The sequence below is a fragment of the Nerophis lumbriciformis genome, linkage group LG02, assembly GCF_033978685.3.
Source record: "Nerophis lumbriciformis linkage group LG02, RoL_Nlum_v2.1, whole genome shotgun sequence".
NCBI classification, from domain to species: domain Eukaryota; kingdom Metazoa; phylum Chordata; class Actinopteri; order Syngnathiformes; family Syngnathidae; genus Nerophis; species Nerophis lumbriciformis.
This window is the reverse complement of record NC_084549.2, coordinates 16,182,501-16,206,267: the sequence shown is the minus strand read 5'-3', so window position 1 is coordinate 16,206,267 and position 23,767 is coordinate 16,182,501. Positions and strand designations below refer to the sequence as shown.

Sequence of the window (23,767 nt, the reverse complement as noted above, 5' to 3'; positions counted from 1 at the left end):
GGAAATTGTGATGTATCATGTTGAATGCGTGCATGTTCGAAATAAACACAAACTCAACTCAACTATGATGCTGTGCTCCAAATTTGGTTTATTTATGGAACTTGTGTGAGCCTATGGCTTTACAGTTTGTTACATACATATGTGTGTATATATATATATATATATATATATATATATATATATATATGAAAATATGAAGATAGAATGCAATATATATATATATATATATATATATATATATATATATATATATATATATATTACATTCTATTTTAGTTACTTTATTGAGTTTGCAACCCCCTGGCGCTGTTTTGTACTGTTTTTGTACTATGTTTTTTTTACTATTTCTGTACTTGTTTTGATTATTATTATTTCTTGATTGTGTGTAAATGTTGCATATTATAAATAAAGGTTTAGAAAATAAAATTTAAAAAAAAAGATAAGATAGGATAGACCAGAGGTGTCAAAGTCGTTTTCACCGAGGGCCACATCGCAGTTATGTTTGGCCCCAAAGGGCTGCTTTTAACAGTGAATACTATTATTACACAATTGTTTTATGCATTTTATTAATAGATTTTTTTTAAACTAAAATGTAAAAAAAAATGTGGTAAGTTGCAATAATTTCACCTCAGAATGTAGTGTATATTACTATAAATGGGAAAACAGTACTGCTGTTTTTATGATAAAAAAAAAAAAAGGCAGCTCAGTTGCCAGAATTTTACTGTAAAATTTGCATTAGTTTTTTTTTTACTGTAAATAAAAAACAAAACTGCAATTTTACAGTAAAATGTTGGCACCTGAGCTTCCAGTTTTTTTTGTGGTTTTTTTTAACCGCAAATGAACAACTGTAGATTTTCGGTGTATTACTGTAAATGCCAAAACAACACCACAGTTTATTACATTAAAAAAGTACTGGGGTTTTTTTCATTCAGAGAAAAATGCCGTAAAAACCACAGAAAATGTCACAATTTTACCATGAAATCTATTGCTACTTTTACATTGCACAATCTGATGGATAACTCAATTTGAAATCAATATTATTAATATTTATTTCTATTTAAAAGATGGTTTAAATGTTTCATAATATATTTTTGCATAATTAGACAATATTCACATTAACACAATTACATAAAGTGGTACATATATTTTTTTTTCTCCCAAAATAGAAAGAAAGAATACATTTAGTAAGAAAAGTTACAGTACTTTATTTATACATATTATTTCCAGGCTTTCGAGGGTCAAATAAAATGAAGTGGCAGGCCACATCTGACCCCCCCGGGCCTTGAGTTTGACACCTGTAGGATAGACTTTATTCATCACACAATGGGTAAATTACAGTGCAGGTACAAAAAGTCCACAAAAAATGGGTAAAAAAAACAGAGGAAAACGAAAGGAAAACATCAAAGAATACAATGAACATACAATCCATTAAAAGTGCACTTCAGTGGCACCATTTCTACATACAGCTACAAAAATACAACACAACAACAACAAAAAGAGCAATAAATAATACATATTGCACACATATGATTGCACCATGCATAGACAAACAACAAAACGAAAACACAATTTTTGTGGTGCTCCACGACATCGCCTTGAACAGGAGCACACCCAACAAAGCAACCAAAAGAGCTAACTTCATCAAAGGCTGCCAATGTCCAGTGCACACGGATGAGCGAGAACCCGTTCTCGTTCAGCCAGGGCTCCGTGACTCTTGTGGCTCCCGACGCTCAGCGCGAGGTCCGCAGCCCCGGCTCTTCCGGTCTCTCCACACGAACTCCGGTGTGGCAGAGAGCTAGCTGCTTGTCTCCGGTGCAAACATGGCCATGGTCATAAGGCTCCTCGCAGCAGGCAGATCCAAAAGTTCACAAAAAAGTCATAAAAATGTCACCCCTTTTTGAGGGGCCCCAAAGAGGTCCATAATCAAAAGGCAAACAAAAAAACATGAAAACAAGAGGGAAACATCAATAAGTCAAAAGGGGATACACAAGAGCAAAGAGCTCCTGCAAATAGCAGCCAGTGGCGCCATCTTGGGGGGGGGGGGGGGGGGGGGGGTGTTAACATTCCTTTACTCCGATCAATTAATTTTAACTGTAAACATAATTCAACAACTGATTAAATATCAAAAAAAAAAATTTAATCAGGAAACAGGCAGAGATATACAATATTTGTTGGTCCTCTGATCAGTTCTCATACAGTAAGTACATTGCTTTCTTCAACTTAATGATTAGTTTAGTTTAGTTAGTTTATTATTTCTTCGGTCAGTGGTCAACAAAATAAACAAACAGTTTTACATAAACAAACAGTTGGACATTCATAAATTGAAAATGTTGCAGACCGAAAGGGTTGAGGCTGAAGTTGAACACTTATTGCACCTAACCCTATAAACCAGGGGTCGGCAACCCGCGGCTCTAGAGCCGCATGCGGCTCTTTAGCGCCGCCCTAGTGGCTCTCTGGAGCTTTTTCAGAAATGTATGAAAAATGGAAAAAGATGAGGGGAAAATAATCTATTTTTTGTTTTAATATGGTTTCTGTAGGAGGACAAACATGACACAAACCTCCCTAATTGTTATAAAGCACACTGTTTATATTAAACATGCTTCACTGATTCGAGTATTTGGCGAGCCCCGTTTTGTCCTACTAATTTTGGCGGTCCTTGAACTCACCTTAGTTTGTTTACATGTATAACTTTCTCGGACGTGTTTTATGCCACTTCTTTTTCTGTCTCATTTTGTCCACTAAACTTTTAAGGTTGTGCATGAAAGGTGAGTTTTGTTGATGTTATTGACTTGTTGGAGTGCTAATCAGACATATTTGGTCACTGCATGACTGCAAGCTAATCGATGCTAACATGCTATTTAGGCTAGCTATATGTACATATTGCATCATAATGCCTCATTTGTAGCTATATTTGAGGTCATTTAGTTTCAAACAGTTGGACGTTCATAAATTGAACATGTTGCAGACCGAAAGGGTTGAGGCTGAAGTTGAACACTTATTGCGCCTAAGCCTATAAACCAGGGGTCGGCAACCCGCGGCGCATGCGGCTCTTTAGCTACGCCCTAGTGGCTCTCTGGAGCTTTTTCAGAAATGTATGAAAAATCGAAAAAGATGAGGGGAAAACAATCTATTTTTTGTTTTAATATGGTTTCTGTAGGAGGACAAACATGACACAAATGTCCCTAATTGTTATAAAGCACACTGTTTAAACATCAAACGCATGCTTCACTGATTCGAGTATTTGGCGAGCCCCGTTCTGTCCTACTAATTTTGGCGGTCCTTGAACTCACCGTAGTTTGTTTACATGTATAACTTTCTCGGACGTGTTTTATGCCACGTCTTTTTCTGTCTCATTTTGTCCACTAAACTTTTAAGGTTGTGCATGAAAGGTGAGTTTTGTTGATGTTATTGACTTGTTGGAGTGCTGATCAGACATATTTGGTCACTGCATGACTGCAAGCTAATCGATGCTAACATGCTATTTAGGCTAGCTATATGTACATATTGCATCATAATGCCTCACTTGTAGCTATATTTGAGGTCATTTAGTTTCCTTTAAGTCCTCTTAATTCAATTTATATCTCATGACACACTATCTGTATGTAATATGGCTTTTAATTTTTTGCGGCTCCAGACAGATTTGTATTTTTGGTCCAATATGGCTCCTTCAACATTTTGGGTTGCCGACCCCTGCTATAAACAATGTCAAATACAAGATGAACTTCCAAAAATTATGACATTTCCTTTGCACAACATATTATAAATACACCTTCTACACAACATAAACACTGTTCAATTATATACACAGTAAAGGCATGTGAAATATCCTTGTACACGTGTTAGTTAAACCTTTGTACCAATTATATACTATGATTCATATCTTACTGTATTTATGTATATTTATGTAGTATTTTGAATATTACGCAACAAATAATTCAATCCATATACTGCTTGTCCTAATTGGGATGTGGGAATTTTTGGGTGAGCGCGGGGTATAATCATGTCCTACACTGCAAAAACTGAAATCTAAGTAAGATTAAATATCTCAAATAAGGGTGATATTTGCTTATTTTCTGTCTGATAAGATAATTCTTCTCACTAAGCAGATTTTATTTTAGAGTGTTTTAATTGTTTTAAGGGTTTTGGTCCTAAATGATCTCAGTAAGATATTACAGCTTGTTGCTGAGATTTTATTACCTATATTGAGTAAACATGCTTGAAACTAGAATTTCAACTGTTGCAAAGCTGTGTCATCAACACTCACAAGTATAAAACTACTTTTTTAATGTAATAATTTCTTACTTCAAGCATGAAAAAAAAAATCATGATGCCGAGCGCATATCATTATGTCAAGATAATGGCACTAGCATTTACTTAATTTAAGAATATTTTTCAACATATTGAGCAAAAAGGTGTCTTTTTTTTCTACCAAGAAAAGTGCACTTGTTATTAGTGAGAATATACTTATTTTAAGGTATTTTTGGGTTCATTGAGGTTAGCTAATTTTACTTGTTTTGGAAAGTCTTGACAAGCCGAATTTTCTTGTTCTATTGGCAGATAATTTTGCTTAGTTCAAATAAAATACCCCTCATTTTTGTATTTTTTTTTCTTGTTTTTGAACACTGACTTTTGCAGTGTACAAAGTCATGCGAGATTTAAACAACCCCGCAGCATTTGAGAAAAATATTTATTCAAATTTGTATACTGTATATACAAACATTATTTACACATTAAATGTGATGGTTTCTGCTTTAAATACAAACAAGTACATCCACGGACAAGACAACCTTTGGAATCATACATCAAAACATTAAAAAAAAAACATACAAATCATAGACTTGTGATTTCTGCTTGTGTTATCCCAGCATCCTTGGCCATGGAATAGAAATGTCCTTGTTTTTCAAGCAGCCTACTCGGAGAATCAAACTCCACGATCCTTCCGGAATCAAGCACCATCACCCTGTGGAGGAAGAACACAAATAATCCGCCAACCATTCGTCTTATTAGTGCTTGGCTCTCACTGCCTAATACGGGCGTCAGCAACTCGCGGCTCTTTAGTGCCGCCCTAGTGGCTCCCTGGAGCATTTTAAAACAATGATTGAAATTGAAAAAGATGAGGGAAAAATAATTGTTTTGTTTTAGTATGTTTTTTCTTTGAAGACAAACATGACACAAACCTTCCCAATTGTTAGAAATGTTTAATATGTTTGTGTGTATTCTTCACTGAGGAGAGTATTTGGTGAACATCTTTTTGTCCTACTAATTTCCGCAGGTTCTTGAACTCACCATAGTGTGGACTGTGAAGCAACAGTTTGTTTACCGTATTTTTCGGACTATAAGTCGCAGTTTTTTTCATAGTTTGGCAGGGGGGTGCGACTTATACTCAGGAGCGACTTATGTGTGAAATTATTAACACATTACCGTAAAATATCACATAATATTGTTTAGATCATTCACGTAAGAGACGTATAAGATTTCATGGGATTTAGCGATTAGGAGTGACAGATTGTTTGATAAATGTATAGCATGTTCTATATGTTATAGTTATTAGAATGACTCTTACCATAATATGTTACGTTAACATACCAGGCACGTTCTCAGTTGGTTATTTATGCCTCATATAATGTACACTTATTCAGCCTGTTGTTCATTATTCTTTATTTATTGTAAATTGCTTTTCAAATGTCTATTCTTGGTGTTGGGTTTTATCAAATAAATTTCCCCAAAAAGTGCGACTTATATATGTTTTTTTCCTTCTTTATTATGCATTTTCGGCCGGTGCGACTTATACTCCGGAGCGACTTATACTCCGAAAAATACGGTACATGTAAAATCTTCCACTCTTTCTTTGTCTCATTTCGTCCACCAAAAGTTTTATACTGTGCGTGAATGCACAAAGGTGCGCTTTGTTGACGTTATTGACTTGTTGGAGTGCTAATCAGGCATATTTGGTCAGTGCATGACTGCAAGCTAATCAATGCTAACATGCTATTTAGGCTAGCTGTATGTACATATTGCATCATTATGCCTCATTTGTAGGTATATTTGAGTTCATTTAATATCCTTTACTTTTAATCCTCTTTGTATATAATGTATATTTGCATGTCTCATGACACATTATCTGTATTTAATTTCAGATAGTTGTTTGTGTGCCATGTTGTTCCAGACCACAGCAAACATTACCTAGCTTGCCAACGATTGTAATAAATCTATTAAAAGAAGAAAGCCTGCCGTTTCCTTTAACTTGGACACACACATCTATACCTTTGGCCAGTAATTTCTAGGAGTTATCTCACCTTCTGAGTAGCCTCTGAATTACTAATGGTTTCTAATGTTGTAAAAATGTGTAGAATAAATATTACATTTCAACATTTCTGTCAACAAAGATTTGCTTCAGCCTGCGACACATGGTCATTTTGATAGTAGGCTATTAGAGCTAATATAGACATGTACATCATGTGTTGCCTTCATTATAACACTTTTACACAGCTTTCAATTTTTTGCGGCTCCAGACAGATTCGTTTTTTATATTTTTGGTCCAATATGGCTCTTTCAATGTTTTGGGTTACCGAACCCTGGTCTAAGAGAATGTGGGAGACAGCTGCAGGGTCACCTACCTCGAGCTGTCCATGATGCTGTGCAGACGATGGGCGATGGTGAGGACGGTGCAGTGTGCAAACTCCTTGCGGATGGTCGTCTGGATCAGGTCATCCGTTTCCAGGTCTACAGCTGCCGTAGCCTCATCCAGAATTAATATGCGGGACTTCCTGAGCAGTGCACGGGCTAAACACAGCAACTGCCTCTGTCCAACGCTGCATGCGTGTTTAGATATGGCACACAAGTAGACACTTGTTAATAGGATAGAAAAACATGTTCTGTACTCTATCATGTATTCTAAAAAATTCAACATATTTAAATAAGTGCTAATCACCTTGACATATGGTTACAAAGCAAGTTATCCATCAATTTGTAAGTTAAAAAAACATCAAACACATAGGCTGTTATGTAAGGCGATTACAATTACAAGCTCTGAGGGCAGCCATGAAGACATTTAACACACCTGGACTTGGCTCACAATCTCTGCTGTAGTTCAAACCAAATGTTTTTGATTGGGTTCCTCCACACCAAACTCATCCAATGTTTTCTTTTGCAAAAATATTTTCGTGGTTATCCCTCAAGAGACAAATACTGACTTTTTTTGTCCTTTCAGTGAAGTTTTGCTGTATTTTTGGTCATTATTTTTTGTTGTGTTACTTTTCTGAAGAGGGTTTTTTTGTTGAGTTTCAAAATGTCCATGTCCAATTCTTTCACAGGTGTACGATAGCTAAGAGGACACAAAAGTCCTTAATTTTTCCAAAGGCAGAAAAACATTTTGAATTATAATTTTGTTCCTCCTTCCTTTGCCCAAATCCCATAGTCAATATAAGACAAAAATACCAAAAATGTAATGCTTTTTTAATCTTTTATTTTAAATCTTTGAAGGCCTTTTGATCAAATAATGTAACAGTTGTCAAATACCGTATTTTTCGGACTATAAGTCGCAGTTTTTTTTCATAGTTTGGCCGGGGGTGCGACTTATACTCAGGAGCGACTTATGTGTGAAATTAACACATTACCGTAAAATATCAAATAATATTATTTAGCTCATTCACGTAAGAGACTAGACGTATAAGATTTCATGGGATTTAGCGATTAGGAGTGACAGATTGTTTGGTAAACGTATAGCATGTTCTATATGTTATAGTTATTTGAATGACTCTTACCATAATATGTTACGTTAACATACCAGGCACGTTCTCAGTTGGTTATTTATGCCTCATATAACGTACACTTATTCAGCCTGTTGTTCACTATTCTTTATTTATTTTAAATTGCCTTTCAAATGTCTATTCTTGGTGTTGGGTTTTATATCAAATAAATTTCCCCAAAAAATGCGACTTGTACTCCCGTGCGACTTATACATGTTTTTTTCCTTCTTTATTATGCATTTTCGGCCGGTGCCACTTATACTCTGGAGCGATTTATATTCCAAAAAATACGGTAGTAGACATTTGCGTAACGCGAGTTGTTAATTTAAACCTGTGACAAAAAGCCTGAAAAAAAGTAAAACAAATATATGTTTAATCTAAAATGTTTTTACCCCTTTCAGAAATTAAGGAATTTTATGACCTGTTTGGCTTTTAAGATAATTACAATCCAATGTCCCCAGAGGGTAAAGGGGATTAGGCGGCCCTCTGCAGTCCACAGCGCCCACATCAAACTGGCCCACAAGTCTGTCCTCTCTCTTTTTTTTAATGCAACAAAATATTAAAAATAACAATTTTGAATTAATTATGCATTTTTGGAGTAGTTCTCGAATTAGTAGTAGTCATACTTGCCAACCTTGAGACCTCCGATTTCTGGAGGTGGGGGGTGGGGGCGTGGTCGGGGGCGGGGCGGGGCGTGTTTGGGGCGGGTCGGGCGTGGTTGGGGGCGTTGTTAAGAGGGGAGGAGTATATTTACAGCTAGAATTCACCAACTAGAGTATTTCATTCATATATGTATATATATATATGTATGAAATACTTGACTTTCAGTGAATTCTAGCTATATATATATATATTTATTTATTTTATTATATATATATATAAAAGAAATACCCGGTACTTGAATTTCAGTGTTCATTTATTTACACATATACACACACATAACACTCATCTACGTACTTGAAAGTACAATGCAATACAATTCCGGGGCAATGGCACCTATCAAATACACAGTAATGAAAACACAGTTGTTCTACTAACTGTACTGTGTGTTATGAGAGTAGAGTATGTGTGTGTGTGGCCCTTTAATAGGTGACAGCATGTGAGGTGAGTGACGTCAGTGAGTGTGTGGGCGAGAGAAGAGAGGGAGCGTAGCGTGAGTGCGGGGAGGGACTAGTTGGTTTTGTGTTGGATTGGCTGTGTGCAAGCAATCAATAAAGCAAGATTTGCAACTAATCGCTGGACTCATCATTCACCCTAAAGTCGTCCGCTGTGGAGACCCACTGCCGGGTAAGGTGAAAGGTGTTGCCCCGAGCATACATCGGCCCTGGAGAAGTGTCTCCCCTGCGCTCTTAGACTATGGTCTCGTTCTTCTGCTTCGTCTCCTTGTGTGCGCACACTGGACTCAGGTCCGCATGGAGCTGGAGGGGGCGTGGCCTCCAGCTCCGGCTGAATTCCGGGAGATTTTCAGGAGAAAATTTCTTCCGGGAGGTTTTCGGGAGAGGTGCTGAATTTCGGGAGTCTCCCGGAAAATCCGGGAGGGTTGGCAAGTATGGTAGTAGTATTAGTAGATAATCTTGACTGTGCAGGACCATCACTTTTCTGCTAGTAGTTTTTATTTTCCGCATATACACTCTATTATGCAGGCTTATCTGTTAAATAGACAAACTAAAGTATGTTAGTGGGCAGGACAATCACGGCCCCTGTTCCTTTGCTTTCTGAAAATGTGGCCTCCGTGAACAATTTAGTTGAATAGCCCTGAATGAAAGGGTCTTGCTCAACTCCTGTTTTCCATGAATTGATTAACGTGGACCAAGTTGAAAAACTTATTCGGGTGTTACCATTTAGTGGTCAATTGTACGGAATATGTACTGTACTGTGCAATCTACTAATAAAAGTCTCAATCAATCAATCAATCAATCCAATGCTTAAAACCTGCGGTATGCATTTTTCGGACCTACCTCAGGTTCTCTCCTCCTTCTGCAACCTCATGATGTAATCCCTCCTGCAGCTCTGCCACATACTCCTTAAGGTGGGAGAGCTCCAGCACTCTCCAGATGTCCTCATCGCTGAATCGGTCAAATGGATCGAGGTTCATCCTCAATGTTCCGGAGAACAACACAGGATCCTACACCCACAGAGTTGGACAGGTCATATTTTGGAGCTGTTTTTGTGTTACAGTGGCTTAGTTTGTGTGTACCTGTGGTATAATGGTAAGCCTGTTTCTTAGGTCATGCAGGCCTATTTTGGATATGTCAACATTGTCGATGAGGATACGACCATCAGCAGCTTCAATGATTCGAAACAGACAGTTGGTCAAGCTGGATTTCCCAGCTCCCGTGCGGCCCACAATACCGATCTGCATGCAAAGGACATGGTCAGGTGATACAAATGCTAATGCGATGATGTTATTGTATACACACAAACCTTCTCAGTGCTACCAATGTCACAGGAGATGCCATGCAGCACCAGGTCCAAACCCGGTCTGTAACGGACCTTGTAGTTTTCAAACAGAAGTCTTCCTTCCTCAGGCCACTTCTCGGATGGCCGGGTTTCAGTCACCCACTTGGCCTGAAGATATCATAATAAAAAAGATGATACGGTGCTGAAGCAGACCGATTACACTGTTAGTACACACTATTAGTAGGCAAGTAGGTATTTTGAGAATATCATCATTTATGGTCCAAGAACAATCTACTGCCATCTGGCGGCTAAAGTGGATAGTGCACCCCCTCAAATTTGTCACGTTTCATGTGTCAAGTAAACCGTGACGAATGGGGTCATAAGAATCCCTGTCCTATTGTCGGTACAACAAAGAGGAGGAAACTATCTTAAAGGGGTGATGTATTTATAAAAACTACATTTGATGAAATGATGAGAGCTTTATTATTATGGGTACATGTGAATAAAATTAAGTATGCTATGTATCAATATACTTAAACTGTCAAGTATCAAATGATTATGAATTGTATTGATGATTAAGAATCAGATTATACGTCCTGTCTAATGAGATTAGATTAAATAGGGCAGGACTTTATAAGCGTTTGCTTCTTCCCGATCCTTATTAGACACACATTGTGTTTCTTTGTTTCTTTTGAATTTTTATTATAATATTACCATAGTTTTTTTGGTGTTTAATACTTTGTATTGGAGATGCTTAATTGCTTGAATTGTTTAGATGGTTTGTTGTGTTCCAAATAAATTGGTGAATTTAACTAGATCACATTTTTTGTATGTCAGTTTTTATTACTTTTTTACTCTCACTGTATCAGATACAAATTAAACTAGTGAAATTGGAAACATTTTGTATTTCTTTAGTTGTTTAATAATCGTGCACACTAATAAGTGACCAATGATTTTGCCCAAATCCGTTTTTAATTTTCTTAAATACTTTGGTTTGAGGTTTTGTTCAACAATACAATTAATCATCAAAAATGCAACTTCTCTTATGATTGTGCTGTACAGTGTACTTGACCAAGGGTGGCTATACGGTTTGCTCACAACTTCCATCCATCCATTTTCTACTGCTTGTCCCTTTTGGGGTCGCGGGGGTGCTGGAGCCTATCTCAGCTGCATTCGGGCGGAAGGCGGGGTACACCCTGGACAAGTCGCCACCTCATCGCAGGGCCAACACAGATAGACAGACAACATTCACACTCACATTCACACACTAGGGACAAATTAGTGTTGCCAATCAACTTATCCCCAGGTGCATGTCTTTGGAGGTGGGAGGAAGCCGGAGTACCCGGAGGGAACCCACGCAGTCACGGGGAAAACATGCAAACTCCACACAGAAAGATCCCGAGCCTGGGATTGAACCCAGGACTACTCAGGACCTTCGTATTGTGAGGCACATACACTAACCCGTTCCCCCATGCTGCCTTGCTCACAACTTAATATTGAAATTGAAACTAATCACACACTAGAACGCCAACATGTGTGTTACTTAATGAGTTTGTTAATGTGCATTTATATTGACATACCTCATTATCAATGACGCTGTATTCACTCACTCTCTCCACCGCGACAATATTGGTCTCCAGCTCTGAGGACATCCGAACAAGCCAGTTCAGGGTTTGCGTAACCTACAAATCCCAGATTATGAAAAGAGTTGGTATCACAAGGACTCATTTTCTTCATTATTACAGTGTGTGTGTAATAGGGACTGACATTGAGGGCGTAGGATATGGACAGGCCAACAAGGCCACTGTCTATAGTATCCCTGGAAATGACCGCGAGCAAAGCGGCAAAAAAGACCACTAAATTTCCCAGAAACTCCAAACGAATAGCCAGCCATCTGTAGACGGAAGAGAGGCATTACCATTAAGCAGCAGCCATCAGAGTAATACATGGAGTCAGTTATCTGCCTGACCTGTTCGATACGATCCACGGGTAGACAGACTTTAGGTTCTCATCAATGGTGTTTTCATTGTGTTGGAGAAACCTTTCTTGATGGCCGTAAGCTCTTATCACAGACAGGCCGGACACCGTCTCGCCAAAGTGTGAATATATGGGAGAGCGAGACACCGAGTCAAGTCGACGCAGCTGTCTTGACGTCGCTACATAGAAACGCTGGGGGAAGACAGAGGACAAGAGTTAGGACATATTCTATAAATGTTTTCCCTTAGAAACATAATTTTTGGAAGTATTATCATGTCTGTCGAGACTGCCTGAGAGGGTATGAACTTTTTTTGGTGCTTCTGTGTAAGGGAATATCTATATCAAATTGTGGTGCAAACCTACAGGTTAAAAACAAATCAAGATTTCCTGTAAACCCTCAACAGGCAATAAAGTTGAATAAAACAAAACAAAAATAAAAAGACAAAAAATTTATTGAACTGATGTTAAAATAAAAATGCATGTTATTTGTTTTTCAAAAAGAGTTGTGCATCATTTTAAGAGTGCTCCAACTTAAAGGGAAACTACACTTTTTTAAATTTTATTTTACCTATCGTTCACAATCCCTACGAGAGACAAGAAGACAAAATATTTTTTGTTTATTTTTGCATTTTAACATGTAAATATTGGCTTAGTTCTAGGTGGCTAGGAATGCAGCTAATGAGAGCAACCACTTCTACCTCAAAATCACTTTAAAAAATGCATTCAAAAACCATCACCAATACTTATTTTACGTTCCGTAACCAAATAACCAAACTGTCACAACATTGTTATTGTAAGAGCGAACACTGAGGAACTTTTCTTCTACCGTACTAACACATCGCCTTGCGAAGGTATTAGCTGTGAGCTAGCTACGGCAAGAGAATAGCTAGCTTTTATGTCACCAGCTGAATCACGTTTGAGTTTGTAATGCAAAACATAATGCAATAGGACACCAATCTGTACTAAGTGAAAAACATGAACAATCCTATTACAGTATCTGTAAAGTATTAGCCCACATTTCATGTTTTGTTTGTTTCATCTTTAGCCAGACAGCGTATGTACTGTAGTTGTAATAACACGTATGACGTGCTGCATGTATCATGATCGATATTAAAGCGACTCACACGATGGACAGTTGTTCGTTTGGTCTAGCTGGCCGGGGAATTTTTTTCAAGTTGACTTTGGGTAAGCATGCCATGAATGTCAAAATAACATGGCTGCAATTTCAACATTAACAGTGTCAAAGTCACGCCGACCTCACTTTCTCGGCTTTCGTCTGCTCCAACGGTTCACCCTTCCTTTGTGCTCGCTTCTATAAGCAGCAGGTCATCCTCAGTATACTCAGCTTCAAAAAGATAAGGTTCTGAATCCTCATTTGTCCAAAAAAAGTAATCTTCGTTGTCTGTTACCAAATCTGCCATGATTAGAACACACCAGCGTTTGTATTCGGAAGTAGGAACACACATTTGTTGCCGGAAGTCGGAAGTGTGCTGCTATGAAACGGAAATAATTGCGCCGAGGAAACCAGTTCCGGCAATGCATAAAATAACTAAAATGCGGTAAATATTGTACATATTACATATTGTTATGAATGTGTCTGTTATTAGATTATATATATGGACTTGCAGCGTGTATATAAAACGTAGATGGAGGATTTTGAGGGCTTTAGTGGTTCCCATTAGCCGCATCTTCCAAGCGTTTTTTATCATCTTTAAAATCCCCTCCCAAAAAGACATGTGTTCTTGTCTCTCATAAAGATTGTGAACAATAGGCAAAATTCCCCAAAAAATGCAGTTCCCCTTTAAGAGTGTTTTGAGATAAGAGCTGTCACTCTACTAATTGTTAAGCTTGAGGTTGGAAGCCAAAATTTGAGTTACAAGAATCCCCGGGCGTTTTTTAAAATTATTTAACCTTTATTTAACCAGTAAAAAATCCCATTGAGATTAAAAAACTATTTTTCAAGTGTTATTAGTTGGTATAGCAGATGTCACAGTGAACCCCGTAAGATCGGACCAAAACATCTAGTCTTACTCTCTAGCATTAGCTTATAGCCAGAGATGGACATAACTTGGTTTTTCCAACTATGGGAATGAAAAAAGTGAGTGTGAAGGACAGTGGTGAAAAGAAGTGGATCATATTAACTGAATAATAAAAAAAGAAACAGCAAAAACATGACTGAAAGTGTCGCCAACATGACGAGCACTTTGGGCATAGCACTGCGAGTCTGCACCATACTGAAGCAGAATGGGTCTAACGCCAGCTAAGACATGTATCCATTAAAACATACTTGCCTCCGATTTCGGGAGGTGGGGGTCGGGGTCGGGTGGGCGTGGTCGGGGGCGTGGTTAAGAGGGGAGCTAGAATTCACCAAGTCAAGTATTTCATATATATATATATATATATATATATATATATATATATATATATATATATATATATATATAAGAAATACTTGACTTTCAGGGAATTCTAGCTATATATATATATATATATATATTTTATTATATATATATGTATATATAAATAAAATAAATACTTGAATTTCAGTGTTCATTTATTTACACATATACACACACATAACACTCATCTACTCATTGTTGAGTTAAGGGTTGAATTGTCCATCCTTGTTCTATTCTCTGTCACTATTTTTCTAACCATGCTGAACACCGTCTCTGATGATGCATTGATGTGTGGCACGCACAAAAGTGCTTTCATCAAATGCATTAGAGTCTGGAATCTTCCATCTCTCCCTAGTATGGCCCAAAACCGGTCAATCTTTGCTTCCTGAGGAAGATCTTCAGTGCCAAGCACTTGGTAGTCCACTACTTCTTCCCGGAGGCTATCCAGGTCCAATCGCAGCTGCGGCTTGGAACTTACAAGCTGTTATGAGAGTAGCGTATGTGTGTGTGTGGCCCTTTAATAGGTGAGCATGTGAGGTGAGTGACGTCAGTGAGTGTGTGGGCGAGAGAAAAGAGGGAGCGGTAGCGTGAGTGCGGGCGGGACTAGTTTGTTTTGTGTTGGATTGGCTGTGTGCAAGCAATCATTAAAGCAAGATTTGCAACTTAATCGCCGGACTCAGGCAGGAAAGGTGCAACAAAGCGTATTTCTTCATCTTACTCGTCGTCGGCGTCGCCATGGCTGTATCTTCCTCGTTTTTCTGCTTCGTCTCCTTGTTGTGTGCGCAGTTGTGCACTGCACTCTCTAAAAGCCGTATATGTTATTGATGTTATAGATGGCAGTATTGTCCTGTTTAAGAGTGTCACAACATTTTTGTTTACGGCAGACGAACTGCTTTACGGTACACAAAAACGTGACTGCTGTTGTTGTGTGTTGTTACCGCGCTGGGAGGACGTTAATGAAACTGCCTAACAATAAACCCACATAAGAAACCAACAACTCGCCCTCGATCATTCTACAGTTATAATGTGATTGGGCAGGCACACTGTTTATATCGTGGGAAAGCGGACTCAGGTCCGCATGGAGCTGGAGGGGGCGTGGCCTCCAGCTCCGCCTGAATTTCGGGAGATTTTCGGGAGAAAATTCGTCCCGGGAGGTTTTCGGGAGAGGCGCTGAATTTCGGGAGTCTCCCGGAAAATCCGGGAGGGTTGGCAAGTATGCATTAAAATATGAAGAAGCTGCTGATGGTGTGTTTGACAGAGAAGCAGCTGGAAGGACATAGCGTAGAAGTCCACTCTCCAAATACTGTACATTATTATTACATTGCTTCACAAAAGTATTGTAGTTGCTAGTGGTACATAATATTGTATTGTTTTTATACAAAATGTATCATCTAAAAGTGAGTTTTTATTTTTAAAAGGCATTAGATTGATTTCAATTCATTTTAACGGGAGACGTTGATTTGAGATACAAGTATTTTGAGTTAAGATCTCCATCACAGAATCAATTCGGCTCGTAAATTTAGTACTACCGGTACTGTAAAAGGAAAAAAAAACTGTGCCATGATGTAAGTTTCTATTACATTTTGTGGACTTGAATCCACCCATACAGTGAAATTCTATCCCTCCTACCTGTACAAAGAAGTACACCACAGTCAGAGGAATGATGACAACGGTGAAGAAAGGAGTAGCCAGACAGATGACAAAGAGTGTCCCCAGGACCCCCAACAGACACATGAGCCAAGAGCGGAACGACTGTGGGATGGCCTCATCGACAGTGAATATATCCTATTGGACAAAGGCAGAGGCAACAAAATAAAATGAAGTCCACGTTCTTTAATCACACTGCTGCAGAATAAGTCCAACCTTTGCAAAGCGGTTGACCACCCTTCCGATGGGCGTGGTGTCAAAGAACAGCATTGGAACACGCAGTACGTTGTTGAGCAGCCTGGAGTGCAGAATTCGAGACGCTTCAACTGAGGCATTGGCCATCAGCAGTGTACCAAGAAACACAAAGAGGCCTGCCACAAACAAAGAGATGAGATTACACAACTCCCCGAAGAGTTAAGCAACTAATCATCCACCATAGAATAATAAAATGAACAGTTACCCTGAGCCACTCCCAGAGCTCCAAATACCCCCACCCTGGTGTCCCTCTTCGATGTAGGGTATGTCTTGTTGTAGTACTCCACTGCATCATTAGTCCAGTCACTCAGCCAAATATTCTGGCCGATGAATGCAATGTTCTGGATAAAGTACATCAGGAAGACCATGGTGGTATATCCCCAGCCCATAGCTCGCAGGTACTGGAGGTAGACTGAAAACTTCACCTGGAGAATAAAGACAAGAAATATGATTCCATGCGGTATTTGTTGAAATGAAACCGATAATAAAAAAAAGAACTAGAACTGTAATTACCTGTCCTGTTTCCATAGTTTCCTTCTCAATGAGCCTTTGGCCTTTGTTTGTCTCACCTGCATGTTCAGATTTCCTCGTAGAGCTGTTTTTTCCAACTCTAAAACTAGAGAAGACCAGAATACGGTAGTATCAGACACAAAATTCTGATGGTTCTGATTAGGGATGTCCCGATCCAGGTTTTTGCACTTCCGATCCGATACCGATATTGTTTTTGCACTTCCGATCCGATACCGATACTGACCGATACCGATACTGACCGATACTGGCCTATCCGAGCATGTATTAAAGTTATTTAGCCTACTTAGTTGTCAGAATCATGTTGAAAAGGGTTTTAGTACTCTTGATAACAACTAGCCAGCTGAATTAGGGGAGGTTGAATAATACACAATGGTTGGTAACAAGAAACTGACCTGTTTATTCAAGGATAAACACAAAATAGACAAAATTATACATGACAAACAGAAATGGCATCATTGAACTAGGGCTGGGCGATATGGCCTTTTTTTAATATTGCGATAATATATCGCGATACACAATATATATGTGGATATTTTGCCTTAGCCTTGAATGAACACTTGATGCATATAATCACAGCAGTATGATGATTCTATGTGTCTACATTAAAACATTCTTCTTCATACTGCATTAATATATGCTACTTTTAAACTTTCATGCAGAGAGGGAAATCACAACTAAAAAAAAATCACTATTTTTTTCATACGGTGTTGATCTGGAAATGTTTGCCTCAGCATTTTGATGGTGTGGACGTGTGGCACCGAATGGAGATAAGCGTCTCGACAGACGTTACAATATTTGAACAATGATGACGAAAACTGTTTTCTCTGTCGTGTCCGTGTGTCGAAAATTGTTATGCGCTTATTTTTTTATTTGATTTTGTGCGTGGCATAGATTTGCCGTGCGCTAGCATCACAGCTAACGTTAGCCATGCTGCTACCTCTCTGCTCAAGGAGGACGTATACGTATGTGACGTATGACATGACAGTATGTGACGTGTGTAAGAAGGTGCTCCAATACCTGCTGTTGCGCTGGCTCCGACGGATGCTGTTTTCTCTCTTCAGAGTCACTGTGACGCTGTCCTCTAGGGGGGAGTCAGGATGGGTGTCATCTCCTTCAGGAATCATCTCCGTCTCTGCAACACTCTGGCCACGTTCTGGATAAAATGCACACTTCACTCATGAATTATTCCTAAATTCTTTTAACAATTTGTCTTTTTCTAAGCCTTTCAGCTTCAATTTTTTACCAGCTATAAAACAATTAACTTTATAAATATTAGTAAGTAGCCACCTCAAATTTCAGCAACCATTTAGCTATACTTTCTCAAGGCACAATATTATAGACATTACATGTGGATATACTGTATCGTAGAGTAGTCAGTATGCAGCATGGTTTTATTATCCGCTGAAAATGAATAAAGACATAAACATGGTCAAGCATGATGACGGTAGCGTCCCGCTCAGAAAAAAGTGTAATGCAAATATAATATGGTGTAAAAGGTGCAAAGCAATCCAAAGCAATATAAAGCATACCTATTGATAAAAAGGCCATATACTGTAACAGCAGTAAATTCCAATTAATATGGGAATACAAACTAAAGTCCATTATTTTCTCTTGCAACATTAACAATTGTTATGTAGTAATAGTAATAGAACTATATTAATGATTTACCTTTAAGCACTCTTTATTATGCAGACAAAGTAAGACAACAATTTCAAAGGAATTGGCCAGAATGTCTTGAAATTATTTAATAATGATTGTGTGCCAAAATTGGTCTGGTATAGATTTAAATTTATTAGCATAGTACATATATGCTGTATACAATTTCATTTAAAAAAATGTAACCCAGCAGCAGTAGTAGCTTCGGATCAGGTGACGGGTCATCACAAAGATTTTGAATACAATATTACACCCATATTCCGCCCTTAAAAAAACATCCCAAAAGCGCCAATAATACGCCATTTATATTTCGTGACTTGAATATTTACCAAGTATTAGCGATATTGTTATTATAAGTGAAAACGCAGACTAACTATTTTTAGCGGGGTCGTGATCATAGGGCGCTAACAGCTTGTGCTGGCTTTTGTGAGGAACTCGCATGGCTGCCGTTTGTGTGACCCCAGGATGCAAGAACCAGGAGGAGGTTGAGCAGGTAAGATGACTTTAATTAACATCAACAGAGAAATGAAAGCAGTCTTGCATGAACGTTCCAATATAAAGAGTCTATCATCGAGCCCTGAAGAGTGCTCGAGAGAAAACATAAATAGACATATGCTGATTGGCAGGAGGTGTGGACCGGCTGCCAATCAACGGCAGGTGAGGAGAAAACAGTGCTCCGCGGAACAAACAGGAAATTTAACAAAATAAGAGCACTGACAGGAAGTAATACAAAAACAAGGAAACAAACAGAAATTAAGTGACCGATCGTCACAGCTCTATTGACATAAGTGGCTGCAGAAATTAATACTAAAATTAATTCTAGATCATAAATAACGCCTCTCATCTGGATAGTAGAAGGATGAGGACATAATCTGACGAGTTGGTAAACTTTGGCATTCAAATTAGAACCAAAAATGTCGAGAAACACAAAATGATGGTTGGTCTGCGCTTGGTTCCACCTGCCTTTTTTCTTCCTCTGAATGGGAATATATGAACATCCTAGCAGTCCGCATCCTAATGACAGCAGACATTGTACAGTAAGTGGTGTTTTGTTATGTTTGTTGGCTCTCATGAAGTCTGCTGTGAGTAGAAATCAGTGGTGATGTTAAAAAAAAAACGAACGTTGTGACGTGTTTTTGAAATTAATGCGCCACCGAATGCTTAAAATGAACAAAATACGTAAATATTACATGTTATTATGAATGTGCTTGTTACTACATTACATATATACTTACATCATGTATATCAAAACTTGATGGAGGAGTTTGGATGTTTTTTTTAAGGGCTTTCTAGGCAGAATAGAGGCTCCAACATAAGCAGACTTTTGATCGCATTTATTTACTGTTCAGAATGCATAAAAAAAAAGAAAAACATGTGTTCTTGTCTTACAGAAGGATTGTGAATGATAGACAAAATCCCCCAAAAAATGCAGTTCCCCTTTAAATGTGTTTTTCATTATAGTCTTCTTTCATTTATCGCTGTTAATTGAGTCCGGCCATGACCTCGATAAATGAATTTTCCGCGACTCAATAATCCATCCATCCATGCTTGTCCCTTTTGGGGTCGCGGGGGGTGCTGGAGCTCAGCTGCATTCGGGCGGAAGGCGGGGTACACCCTGGACAAGTCGCTGCCTCATCGCAGGGCCAACACAGATAGACAGACAACATTCACACTCACATTCACACACTAGGGCCAATTTAGTGTTGCCAATCAACCTATCCCCAGGTGCATGTCTTTGGAGGTGGGAGGAAGCCGGAGTACCCGGAGGGAACCCACACAGTCACGGGGAGAACATGCAAACTCCACACAGAAAGATCCCGAGCCCGGGATTGAACTCAGGACTACTCAGGACCTTCGTATTGTGAGGCACATGCACCAACCCCTGTTCTACCGTGCCGCCCGCGACTCAATAATTATAAATAAAATATTTTCATAGTAAGAGCATAAAAACAGTTTAGGACCTTTTAAATATGCTGTTCAACATTATGAGAGCCTACTAGACATGAAATAACATTGTTTGGTCTACTATAGTGGTCAACACTACTCCATATATTATAATTATTAGTTTATTTCGCCATTTTCATTCTTGAAAATGCTTAAGTTAGGTCCAAAAAATTGTGAAATGTTTAAAAATGTTGCTTTTTTTTTTTTTTATTCGCTACTTTGTGAAGCCACAATATTTGAAGCACAATGTGGTGTGGGATGACTGTATTTAAAATGTTTTTCATTTGTAGATTCTGCAATTTTCCTCGCCTTAAACAAATGGCTGCCTGGGTTGCCAGTGGGCCCTAACTAACTGCATAAACCTCCTCTAATGTCCATACTGTAGCAAATATTCAACTACAGACATACTTGCCAACCCTCCCGATTTTCCCGGGAGACTCCCGAATTTCAGTGCCCCTCCCGAAAATCTCCCGGGGCAACCATTCTCCCGAATTTCTCCCGATTTCCACCCGGACAACAATATTGGGGGCGTGCCTTAAAGGATTTGCCTTTAGCGTCCTCTACAGCCTGTCGTCACGTCCGCTTTTCCTCCATACAAAGAGCGTGCCGGCCCAGTCACATAATATATGCGGCTTTTACACACACAGAAGTGAATGCAATGCATACTTGATCAACAGCCATACAGGTCACACTGAGGGTGGCCGTATAAACAACTTTAACACTGTTACAAATATGCGCCACACTGTGAACCGACACCAAACAAGAATGATAAACACATTTTGGGAGAACATCTGCACCATAACACAACATAAACAGAACAGAACAAATACCCAGAACCCCTTGCAGCACTAACTCTTCCGGGACGCTACAATATACACCCCCGCTACCACCAAACCCTCCCCCCCCTCCCCAATCTCCCGAATTCCGAGGTCTCAAGGTTGGCAAGTATGACTACAGGTAGTATCTGAAGACGAACACTGTAAGAAGAAAGACTGAATTACCTCTCTCAGGCTTGACAGCATTGGTTTGTTCTTTGGCATATGTGTCTAAAAACTCCGAAAAGGCTCCTTTAGTAGCACGGAGGCTGTTGTAGGATCCAACCTCGGAAACCACTCCATTGACCAAGACAACAATTTCATCCACATGAGGCAGGAAGCTCACTCCGTGAGTCACCAGGATACGTGTCTGCATAAACAAAAACACATTGGACTTGAGGAGCGGAAGCACAGTGAAACTGAATGCACAAACAGAAAATGCAGTATAAACTGTTGTTTGTGTCTCGCCTTTTAGCTTTCACTTTCTTATTAGGTATTAACTCCATTACATTGCAACATGCATGCTCCTCCTGTGTGTGTCACTGCAGTCATTGTAAAATATTACATCAACCTGCAAGATTTACAGTTCATTTGAGGTGAAATATATTTGAATGTGAGTAAATCGGTGCACAAACCTTGTCTTTGAGCATTCCGGTGGGTCCGATCACTTTGTCAAAAAGATGTTTTCCCACGTGAGAATCCACAGCAGACAGGGGGTCATCCAGCAGGTAAATATCCGCCTGGCTGTACGCCGCCCTGGCCAAACTCACACGTTGCTTCTGACCCCCTGACAGGTTGATACCCTAGCAAAAAAAAGGATAATACAACATATTTGGTAAAAAGACATGTTTTGCTCTGCAGTGTACTTTGATAGTGAAACAGCTGCCAGAAATGTCAACTACAAACCCCGTTTCCATATTCAATTGAATATGCTACAAAGACAACATATTTGATGTTCAAACTTTATTTATTTTTTGCAAATAATAATTAACTTTTGAATTTGATGCCAGCAACACGTGACAAAGAAGTTGGGAAAGGTGGCAATAAATACTGATAAAGTTGAGGAATGCTCATCAAACACTTATTTGGAACATCCTACAGGTGAACAGGCAAATTGGGAACAGGTGGGTGCCATGATTGGGTATAAAAGTAGATTCCATGAAATGCTCAGTCATTCACAAAAAAGGATGGGGCGAGGGTCACCACTTTGTCAACAAATGCGTGAGAAAATTGTTGAACAGTTTAAGAAAAACCTTTCTCAACCAGCTATTGCAAGGAATGTAGGGATTTCACCATCTACGGTCCGTAATATCATCAAAGGGTTCAGAGAATCTGGAGAAATCACTGCACGTAAGCAGCTAAGCCTATGACCTTCGATCCCTCAGGCTGTACTGCATCAACAAGCGACATCAGTGTGTAAAGGATATCACCACATGGGCTCAGGAACACTTCAGAAACTCACTGTCAGCAACTACAGTTGGTCGCTACATCTGTAAGTGCAAGTTAAAACTCTCCTATGCAAGGCGAAAACCGTTTATCAACAACACCCAGAAACGCCGTCGGCTTCGCTGGGCCTGAGCTCATCTAAAATGGACTGATACAAAGTGGAAAAGTGTTTTGTGATCTGACGAGTCCACATTTCAAATTGTTTTTGGAAACTGTGGATGTCGTGTCCTCCGGACCAAAGAGGAAAAGAACCATCCGGATTGTTATAGGCGCAAAGTTGAAAAGCCAGCATCTGTGATGTTATGGGGGTGTATTAGTGCCCAAGACATGGGTAACTTACACATCTGTGAAGGTGCCATTAATGCTGAAAGGTACATACAGGTTTTGGAGCAACATATGTTGCCATCCAAGCAACGTTACCATGGACGCCCCTGCTTATTTCAGCAAGACAATGCCAAGACACGTGTTACATCAACGAGGCTTCATAGTAAAAGAGTGCGGGTTCTAGACTGGCCTGCCTGTAGTCCAAACCTGTCTCCCATTGAAAATGTGTGACGCATTATGAAGCCTAAAATACCACAACGGAGACCCCCGGACTGTTGAACAACTTAAGCTGTACATCAAGCAAGAATGGGAAAGAATTCCACCTGTCTCCTCAGTTCCCAAACGTTTATTGAGTGTTGTTAAAAGGAAAGGCCATGTAACACAGTGGTGAACATGCCCTTTCCCAACTACTTTGGCACGTGTTGCAGCCATGAAATTCTAAGTTAATTATTATTTGCAAAAATAAATAAAGTTTATAAGTTTGAACATCAAATATCTTGTCTTTGTAGTGCATTCAATTGAATATGGGTTGAAAAGGATTTGCAAATCATTGTATTCCGTTTATATTTACATCTAACACAATTTCCCAACTCATATGGAAACGGGGTTTGTACCTCAAGGTTTG

General features: G+C 39.1%; 1 protein-coding gene across 2 annotated transcripts in view; it reads right to left on the bottom strand.

Moving 5' to 3' along the window:
* Window positions 1–4,668: 4,668 nt before the first annotated feature.
* abcc2 (ATP-binding cassette, sub-family C (CFTR/MRP), member 2) overlaps window positions 4,669–23,767 on the bottom strand; it is a 50,401-nt gene continuing 31,302 nt past the window's right edge. For both annotated transcript variants that reach the window (XM_061946276.1, XM_061946357.1), the window contains 15 exons: window positions 22,008–22,175; window positions 21,559–21,742; window positions 17,975–18,110; window positions 16,940–17,042; window positions 16,632–16,851; window positions 16,388–16,542; window positions 16,154–16,309; window positions 12,118–12,317; window positions 11,916–12,042; window positions 11,729–11,830; window positions 10,173–10,316; window positions 9,946–10,104; window positions 9,707–9,873; window positions 6,618–6,812; window positions 4,669–4,960 (listed from right to left, as the gene is read on the bottom strand). In XM_061946276.1, coding sequence (XP_061802260.1) covers window positions 4,831–4,960; window positions 6,618–6,812; window positions 9,707–9,873; window positions 9,946–10,104; window positions 10,173–10,316; window positions 11,729–11,830; window positions 11,916–12,042; window positions 12,118–12,317; window positions 16,154–16,309; window positions 16,388–16,542; window positions 16,632–16,851; window positions 16,940–17,042; window positions 17,975–18,110; window positions 21,559–21,742; window positions 22,008–22,175 — 2,346 coding nt within the window. In that variant the 3' untranslated portion in view covers window positions 4,669–4,830. The remainder of the gene's footprint in view (window positions 4,961–6,617; window positions 6,813–9,706; window positions 9,874–9,945; window positions 10,105–10,172; window positions 10,317–11,728; window positions 11,831–11,915; window positions 12,043–12,117; window positions 12,318–16,153; window positions 16,310–16,387; window positions 16,543–16,631; window positions 16,852–16,939; window positions 17,043–17,974; window positions 18,111–21,558; window positions 21,743–22,007; window positions 22,176–23,767) is intronic.